This window comes from Leptodactylus fuscus, chromosome 3 (genome assembly GCF_031893055.1).
Source record: "Leptodactylus fuscus isolate aLepFus1 chromosome 3, aLepFus1.hap2, whole genome shotgun sequence".
Lineage (NCBI taxonomy): Eukaryota > Metazoa > Chordata > Amphibia > Anura > Leptodactylidae > Leptodactylus > Leptodactylus fuscus.
Window position 1 is genome coordinate 197,296,166 of NC_134267.1, and position 9,456 is coordinate 197,305,621.

The following is a 9,456-nucleotide window of genomic DNA, read 5'->3' on the forward strand; positions in this document are numbered from 1 at the left end:
GTGAGGGGTTAGTGTGGAAGTTACATAGCAGGAACCTGAACCAAGTAAACAAATGCAGAAGATACCAGGAGCTCCCAGAGACACAGAAATCACTCAAGACGCTGCAAAAGGTATTTGGGCGCATGTATTCACCCATTTATAGCACAAAGACCTTTAATTAAATAAAGAAATTTGCCCAGAAAACCCCTTTAAAAGCACTAATCTCTCCACAACTGGGGAACATACTGGCAAAGCTGAGTGTGCTAAACTCAGCTTTCCATTGGTATGTATACACCACCAGTGTCAGAGGGCATGAAAGATCTTCTAAAAAAAAAAATGATGAGCATAAAATATGAAACATGAATAATTCCAAAAGGCAACACAGAAGGTAAGTTAACTTTTATTCAGCAATAGTTATAGTCAGTATCTGCTGCAGATACACCGGGATATTCCACTCATTTCCAGCCTTGTAACCATCAGTTAGTGTCTTATTAAATATTTCCAGTCACTCACATGGAGCACTAAGATCTGTGCATTAGAACAGTATACTAGCAAAGAGCGATGTCTGGATGACAGACAGGACGTAGTAACTATTATTTTCCTATTCTTTGCACCACCCAGTCCTGTTGGCACAATGGGCACCGGTTGTTCTGCTTCACCCACAAGGACATACAGCAGTTGTGGAACGAGTGATTACATTCTCCCCATACCACTGCAAGAGAAGAGAGCACAGTGTTTGTATTAGCACGCCATTACACATTGCACAAGGTGTGGGGCCTATAGGATGAGTTTACACTTACAGGACACTTTATGGGTCTGGTGGAGACAGTCAGATTTTATTATTCACAGATTAATATAGAGTAAACCAAGAGATCTAAAACAGAATGACACTACATCATAGGAAATGATCCTGTAACCCAGGGGCATGCTGGGTACTCAGTGGGTTTGCCATGGCAAAATGGCTGGCGGCTAACCTGCTGCAGAGTACAGTAGCAGTGTAGTGGATGAGATTTAAGGGGGTTACCTTATCCCAGGGATAGCTAATGATGGATATGGGGGTTCCAGTGATGTCACCGTGATAGGAAGCTGCATTCTGCCCCCCAGGTCGCTCCACCCCCTCCTCCCACAATATCACAGGCAACTACATGTGCTATAGGGGCTGAATGACTATTGTAAAGCCAGGAACCGGAACGCCCAGGTCCATCAGTGATCCTCAGAAGCAGGTAAGTTACTCCAGCCTTGACAACCCCTCTAAATCCCATCCACACACTACTGAAACAGCTCCTCTTTAGTGCAAAGTGATACTACTATGACGACTTACAGCATTAATATAGTTCCCAATTCAGGATAAGACTTCATGTAGCAAAACACATTTAAGAGCAGTGGGGGGAATGCAAAGAAAACATATTAAGTTTTTGATAACTTTTTCTTTCCCTTGTAACATCTATAACCGCTTGCGATTTTGCAGCTAAAACGAACATGCTGCGTTTAAAAAAAAAAAAACAAAAAAAAAAAAAAACCTAATTTTCGGCAGCTTGTCCTGCACATGAACAACAGATTTCTAGGCTATTAATAATGGTGCCATCTTTTAGTTCAGCATCACTTAAGGACTATGTTGAAGACAAATGAAAGACAGTAGGGTTTTTTCCCCCCACGGACCTACAGACTTGAATGGTCAGGACAAGTAGGGAGAAGGGGGGTGAATTTTGGTCTGTACAGAGGAAAAAATAAAAAGCACAGAAAGTCATGGATGTGTGAACGGCTCCATTCACTAGAAAGAAGGAAGAAAAATAAATAAATAAAAAGGTAGTTGATGTGAAAGGGCCTTTAACCCACTTCTTGTCAGACTTGTGTGATTCCTGACCTGGAGTCGATGCATTTGCAGGTAGACCATTACCAGGAGTGTGGGATCTATACATGTACACAGTATGCTCTTTTAAGAGACTTACTCACCAATGATAATACCTTCTTAAGAGACCAAAGAGATTAAAAGTAAAGACCCTGCTAATCCCGGCAGTCCCTGACCCTACTAACCTGGTGGTGTACATCGCATGGTGAAATGGCCTGAGAAAAGTATAGGATTCATGATAGGTGGCGCCGTGGTTTGTTGGCATGTTTTTTTGTGTGATATATTTTTTTTAACTTCCATTCCCTTCTGTATCCCCTCCCTGTAGAGTTAAATATATTGGAACACTTTTTTAAGCTATTAGTACCAATTGGTGGTCCTCTCCTGCCCTGCATGAAGAATTTGCTCCTTTTCCCCCCCTAGATGTTACGTTACCCGCACCACTATTGATTTATCTCGGGGTAAGGGGGTGTAGCTTAAACAGAGATCTACACTCACCGGCCACTTTATTAGGTACACCTGTCCAACTGCTCGTTAACACTTAATTTCTAATCAGCCAATCACATGGCGGCAACTCAGTGCATTTAGGCATGTAGACATGGTCAAGACAATCTCCTGCAGTTCAAACCGAGCATCAGTATGGGGAAGAAAGGTGATTTGAGTGCCATTGAACGTGGTATGGTTGTTGGTGCCAGAAGGGCTGGTCTGAGTATTTCAGAAACTGCTGATCTACTGGGATTTTCACGCACAACCATCTCTAGGGTTTACAGAGAATGGTCCGAAAAAGAAAAAACATCCAGTGAGCGGCAGTTCTGTGGGCGGAAATGCGTTGTTGATGCCAGAGGTCAGAGGAGAATGGCCAGACTGGTTCAAGCTGATAGAAAGGCAACAGTGACTCAAATAGCCACCCGTTACAACCAAGGTAGCCAGAAGAACATCTCTGAACGCACAGTACGTCCAACTTTGAGGCAGATGGGCTACAGCAGCAGAAGACCACACCGGGTGCCACTCCTTTCAGCTAAGAACAGGAAACCGAGGCTACAATTTGCACAAGCTCATCGAAATTGGACAATTGAAGATTGGAAAAACGTTGCCTGGTCTGATGAGTCTCGATTTCTGCTGCGACATTCGGATGGTAGGGTCAGAATTTGGCGTCAACAACATGAAAGCATGGATCCATCCTGCCTTGTATCAACGGTTCAGGCTGGTGGTGGTGGTGTCATGGTGTGGGGAATATTTTCTTGGCACTCTTTGGGCCCCTTGGTACCAATTGAGCATCGTTGCAACGCCAAAGCCTACCTGAGTATTGTTGCTGACCATGTCCATCCCTTTATGACCACAATGTACCCAACATCTGATGGCTACTTTCAGCAGGATAATGCGCCATGTCATAAAGCTGGAATCATCTCAGACTGGTTTCTTGAACACGACAATGAGTTCACTGTACTCCAATGGCCTCCACAGTCACCAGATCTCAATCCAATAGAGCATCTTTGGGATGTGGTGGAACGGGAGATTCGCATCATGGATGTGCAGCCGACAAATCTGCGGCAACTGTGTGATGCCATCATGTCAATATGGACCAAAATCTCTGAGGAATGCTTCCAGCACCTTGTTGAATCTATGCCACGAAGAATTGAGGCAGTTCTGAAGGAAAAAGGGGGTCCAACCCGTTACTAGCATGGTGTACCTAATAAAGTGGCCGGTGAGTGTATTTCACACTGCATTTATGACTTGCGCTTTTTTAAAAAGGCGACAAAAGAGACAAATGCCCTCCAGTACGTGGGCTTTTCTAATCCATGGCTGCTGTTATCAGGAGAAGCTCAGAGCCATCTTTTTAGAATTTATTTACGTTACAGCAGCCACTAGAGGGGAAACGCATTACTGCATGTCGTCCATCCCAGTAAAAGGACAGCCACATAATATACTGTCGCTTGACCTGAGCGCTACACTGCTGCAGCGCTCTTATCTGACCAGTAGAGGCGGTATAAGTGTCATCACTTTCCATTACACAGACATTTCATAGGAATAGACATCATGTAATGCTGCAATTCCCTTGTAGTGGCTGCGATTCCTTTTAAAGGATTGAAAACCCCCTTCATAATGCAGCTGATCTCCCTAGATGCCATATCCAACATCTCCAGCGTACATTTGCTTTTGCCAGAAAAAAAAAAAAAAAAAAAGCTGCCGATAGTCAGCCAGGCAGTAATGGCTGCTTCGGTAATATGAGGACAACTCAGGTCATCCAAAATAGGAGCCAAACACGCAGGTCCCAAATGGAAGACATTTCCACAATGTCATATCCTAATAGGGCGTGTATGACAACCCTTCTTACCCACCTGAAGTATGCAGCAGAGTAAAACGTCCTCTGTAGCCATCACCAAACTAGCAGTTTACTAGGGAGACCGGACCGAGTTATTCAGCCGCTGCCCGTTCCAAACACAACCGATAAATTAAAGGGAAAGTAAATGACACGTAAAAGTCACATACCTACACAGTCCTCCTGCTTGTTTTCAGCTTGGCAACGCAGACAGGCATCTAGAAATAACACAGAAATAGCACTTACTATAGACATACTGCGGGAGGCGCCAGACAACCCCATGAATCAAATACCAATACTGATGCCCAGGCTGGATAATCCACCATGACAGAAAGTAAGGCTTTATGACTGGTTCACACTGGCATCGTGGCTTCTGTTTGCAATGAAACCGTGCCAGGCCTATTTTCACATGACACCAGTGAGACCGCTGACCTCTTAGTGGCGCTGCAGTCCGTCAGGCTGAGGTTATGTGTGACGTTTAGCACTTATAATAGTGGATACTTTAACTGCTGCCTATGGCCTCGTTGTGTGTATGATGCTGGTCCCGCCCCTACGGGAGGCTCGGCACGCCGCATCATTATGGGAGTGTGCTCCGGGGGTTGGACACCCCCCCCCGATGATGCAACTCAAGAGGGAGAATTCTGGGGTCTTTATTAACCCAGACGAAGTGTATTGCCGATGCAGCTTCACATTACAGCCGACCGGCAACATATGCACACTATGCGGTCCTCTAAAATATGGGAGGCGAATCATCGTAACTCCTGGCGATATTGTTAGGTCCATACAGCCTCTGATGAACTGGATGAAATAATACCAGGGGAAACGCATCAGGCTTATTTTTAAGGGCCGTTCTATGTGTGCTTAACGGTGGTTGCGTCAACTACATAGATCAAATCTTTCTTTTTGTAGTGGTTATTAGTATTAGTGATGGGGGCATCAAGTTGCAATCGGGCATTTTACCTGGATCCCAGTTTACGGCGATTTTTGGAAACGTTAACTTTACATTCTGATTAACCACTTCCGGCCCATAGACTATATACGTCCGGGAAGTGGTTACCTAGTTCTGACAGGATGTACCTGTACGTCCAGTCAGAACACAGCAGCTGCACGGAGATCGTGTAGCTGCTTTCACTAGGAGCCGGCTGTAACTTCAGCCGGAGCTCCCAGAGAGATAGCAGGGAAGGTTTATTACCTCCTCTGTTATCTCGATCGCTGTATATACAGTGCTCAATGAGCGCTGTATACACAGCTATGGACGCTGCCATAAATCAGCTGCCCTCTGACCCGGCAGACACGTGATCCGCGGGGAGCAGAGTCTTACCAGAGCTGCTGGGTCCTACAGGACCCCAGATCAGCTCTGTATACTGTGTATACAGCGTGCAGGAGGCTGGATTTCTCCTGTAACCGAGGTTAAATGTACCAGCCCCAGTTATAGGAGAAATCAGCCTCAAGTACAAAAAAAAAAAGTGATCAGTTGTCCCCAAAGGTCTCTTATCACCTTATGGGGACACAATCTGGAAAATATATATATATATATATATATATATATATATATATATATATATATATATATATATATATATATATATATATATATATATATATATATATATATATATAATAAAAAAAAGTTTTAAAAAAATGTAAATAAAATAATAAAAAAATAATATGCTAATAAAACGCCACTATTAAAGGTTATAGCCCCACCCCCGAAGACACCATACAAAATAAAAATTACCGTAACGGAGAGGAAAAACTATATTATAAAGTTTTTCAGTGACACTATTAATTATTAAATTAAAAAAAATTATAAATTGAAAACCAGACAATTTTCCTCCTATTTTGTTTATATTTTCCTGGATATAAAAAAAATTAAAACACATTTGAAGATAAAAATAACATAAAAATAAAGCCCTATGTGTCCCCGAAAAAAAGACGCAAAAATTAGTTGACTGAGACATATGGGAAAAATGTTACAGCCCTCAAAATCGCACATACAAAATAAAACTAAAATGTGTCTGGTCCAGGACCACAAATTGGCCCGGTACTGAAGTGGTTAAGTATTGGGTGAACCCCATGAGATTAGTCTTGCGAGGTTCATCTGAACTGAACTAATACTGCTATTATACCTAAGGTGGGAGAAGGAATTTCTTCAGACCCCAGAGTATATTAAGTGGAGGGCCAGGGGTGGAGAGAAAACTCCATGCGGTCTTTGGCACTTCTGGCTGACATTAAGGGCCACCAATTGGGCCCCAAGGCATTGTGATTAGAGATAAGCAAACGGCGTTCGATCATATCAGGCTGCTCGAGATATTCGATTCCAATCGAATACCACGTGGCAAATGCACTAAAAATTCGTATCCCCTCCCACCTTCCCTGGCGCTTTTTTGCGCCAATAACTGCGCAGGGGAGGTGGGACAGGAACTACGACAACGTAGGCATCGGAAAAAAAAAAATATTATATATATATATATATATATATATATATATATATATATATCAGAAAAAGTAACTGGCTGGCTAAATCAGGTGACCTCCACTTTATACGAATGGTGGATTTCAGATTCGGGTAACATCAGACTGTAAACTATGTGACTGTGAGACAGGGATAGATGTACAGGCAGGGTTAGCTAGGGATTAGCTTTATTTAGGGGGGAATGTTACTCGCACAGCTCTTTGGGGCTCTATCTCATTGGGATCCCTGTCAGCTTGTGATATGCGGGAGCTGACTTTTTCCTCATAGGAATGCATTGACCAGCGTTGATTGGCCGAATGCCATACAGAGTACAGCATTCGGCCAATCAACACTGGTTCTGCCGGAGGAGGCGGAGTCTAAGATCGGTCCACAGCAGTCTCCATTGTGGTCCGATCTCAGATGTAGCAGTGTTGAGCGCACAGCTCTGGTACACCTGGGATGTAGCAGTGCTGTGTCAACTCTACTACACCTGAGATTGGACCACAATGGAGACTGCTGTGGACCGACTCTTAGACTCCGCCTCCTCACAGACGAGCTTCCAGCAGAACCAGCGTTGATTGGCTGAATGCTGTACACTGTATGGCATTCGGCCAATCAATGCTGGTCAATGCATTCCTATGGGAAAAAGTCAGCTTGCGCATTATTAGTGGCGTAATACAGGGACTTGGGCTTGTTAGATGCCCCCAGGCATGCTTTCCCTGCTGTCCCAGTTGCATTCCAGAGGTGTTATCATTTGCTGAGGTGTCATAGTGGACATAGAGGTGACTCTCCTGAGTTGAATAGTGGTTTCCCCTGAAACAAAGCTTTTTTTTCCCCATAGACTAAAATGGGATTCAATATTTGTTCTAATAGTCGAATATTGAGGGGCTACTCGAAACGAATATTTCACTGTTTGCTCATCTCTAATCGTGATGCATAGATATGACTGTCACAATGCCACATCAGTCAGAAGCAGTATGCAGGTGTAGATTTAGATTCTGGCGCATAGGGGTGTACCTGAACTATGGAGAGGCCGCAGTCTCATGTGCAATCCCATGCCAAAATCTTGCGCGGACATTAGAATTGGACACTAGCTGTGTCTGTTACATTTTACATTATTTTAAATGGGACATCATGTGTGTCCTTAACTGTCCGTGTCTGTCCTTTACTGTCCGTTCACAAAGATGTCCGATTTTTCAAGTGGACAGCAAAAACCTGGGACTTTATGTTTTATCCGATAAGTAAACAACTGCAGGAAACTTCCTTCTCATCTGACTTTTGCATTACAGTGAATGACGGATGCAAACACAATATGCTCCATCTGCTCAGGTTTCCATTCTTCGGGTCTGCTTGTGGACCCCCAAAAAAACAGAAGCCCAATTCACTTAAAATGTGTTACACATGGACCACATAGACTACAATGGGGTTCAACCAGTTTCCACCCAAAAAAACACAGAGTGAAAAGTCCTGCTGGAGAACTTCTCTCTCTGCATCTTCAAGCAGAATGGAGGACAGAATCCCCAAACAGTCACACAGCACAAGTGTGAACATAGCCTTAGGGACAAATGACTGTATGTAGTGTCTCCCACTTGTGGCTTCTGTGCGCCCCTATTACACACTTGCTGCTGTGCGCCCCTATTACACACTTGCTGCTGTGCGCCCCTATTACACACTTGCTGCTGTGCGCCCCTATTACACACTTGCTGCTGTGCGCCCCTATTACACACTTGCTGCTGTGCGCCCCTATTACACACTTGCTGCTGTGCGCCCCTATTACACACTTGCTTCTGTGTGCCCCTATTACACACTTGCTTCTGTGTACCCCTATTACACACTTGCTGCCCCATCACCTAGATCACAGTACTCAGCTGCTCTTCTCCCATAGTGCTGAATGAGTCAATAAAGGGTTACACAGTCCTCCCCCCCTCTCTCCATTTGGTGGGGGTCCCAGTGATCAGACACAGTGATACTGCAAACATGCCAAGGCTCATGTCTGTTTATAGGACACCTCCTTGCTGACAGTCCCCCTCCACAGAACAAGGTGACCTGCCCAGCAGAGGATGGCACAAGCCAAGCCATGTAATACCATACCTCACCACTAGGAGGCACTGTAAACACTATTGTCATAGCACACAACTGAGTGCAATCCCATTGCGTCAATATGTAGCACTGGCGCACATGTGTCGCGTCATGAGCCACATAAGACAGGCAGCCCCAGCCTAGCAGTCTGCCCACCACTGCAGGGCCGCCACGGTCTCCCTGCCCCCTCCTCCTGCCCCCGCTCCGCTCGTCCTCACCCATAACCTGCACCCTGCAGATGGCGCACGTGTCGCACTCCACGTCCCAGCTCCACATCGCCACCGCGTTCCATTTCTTCAGAGAAAACATCTTGACACACGGCCGGGTGAGCTCCGCCCGCCGCTCGGCCATACCGGTAGGAGGAGGGTCGTGCTCTGCCCTATAGCATGGCGTAGTCCGGGAGGAGGACCAATCAGCGATGCATACTGGAGAAACCGGAACTCCGTGCGGCGGAGGCGACCAATCAGGTGACAGGAGCGTGCAGCATTGCCTTACAGGTCCAATAACAGCGAGGGCTGCTGACGTCATTGCAGTGATCTGGAAGAGAAATCATTGCAGGTGATGACCAGCAGGGGGAGCGCTGTAATAAACTGAACATGTGGAAAGCTTCTACTTCATTCCTAGTCCTGTCATTGGAGGATTTTTGGGGATATTTTTTGCTTTCCACTAACTCTTGTAGGATTTGGTCAGCCATGTAAAATACTAGGCACAAGTAATGCTATGCACACACCTGGCCGCCTTCTTCAGGCTTGTCAAGTAGAAGGAAGAAATGGACAA

The 9,456-nt window shown here is 45.1% G+C and overlaps 1 protein-coding gene across 1 annotated transcript; it reads right to left on the minus strand.

Moving 5' to 3' along the window:
- Nucleotides 1–363: 363 nt before the first annotated feature.
- RNF7 (ring finger protein 7) lies at nucleotides 364–9,090 on the minus strand. Its single transcript, XM_075266777.1, has 3 exons — nucleotides 8,898–9,090; nucleotides 4,316–4,363; nucleotides 364–691 (listed from the first exon to the last, which is right to left on the minus strand). The coding sequence occupies exons 1-3, from the start codon at nucleotides 9,028–9,030 to the stop codon at nucleotides 573–575; spliced, it is 300 nt and encodes a 99-aa protein (XP_075122878.1). The 5' UTR covers nucleotides 9,031–9,090; the 3' UTR covers nucleotides 364–572.
- Between the last annotated feature and the right edge of the window lie 366 nt (nucleotides 9,091–9,456).

Coding starts and splice junctions, on each gene's coding strand:
- RNF7 (XM_075266777.1), bottom strand. CDS start 9,030: ATGGCCGAGCGGCGGGCGGAGCTCACCCGGCCGTGTGTCAAGATGTTT. Junction 4,364..8,897: donor CTGCAGGGTGCAGGTTATGG/GTGAGGACGAGC, acceptor TGTTATTTCTAG/ATGCCTGTCTGCGTTGCCAA. Junction 692..4,315: donor CAAGCAGGAGGACTGTGTAG/GTATGTGACTTT, acceptor CTTCTCTTGCAG/TGGTATGGGGAGAATGTAAT.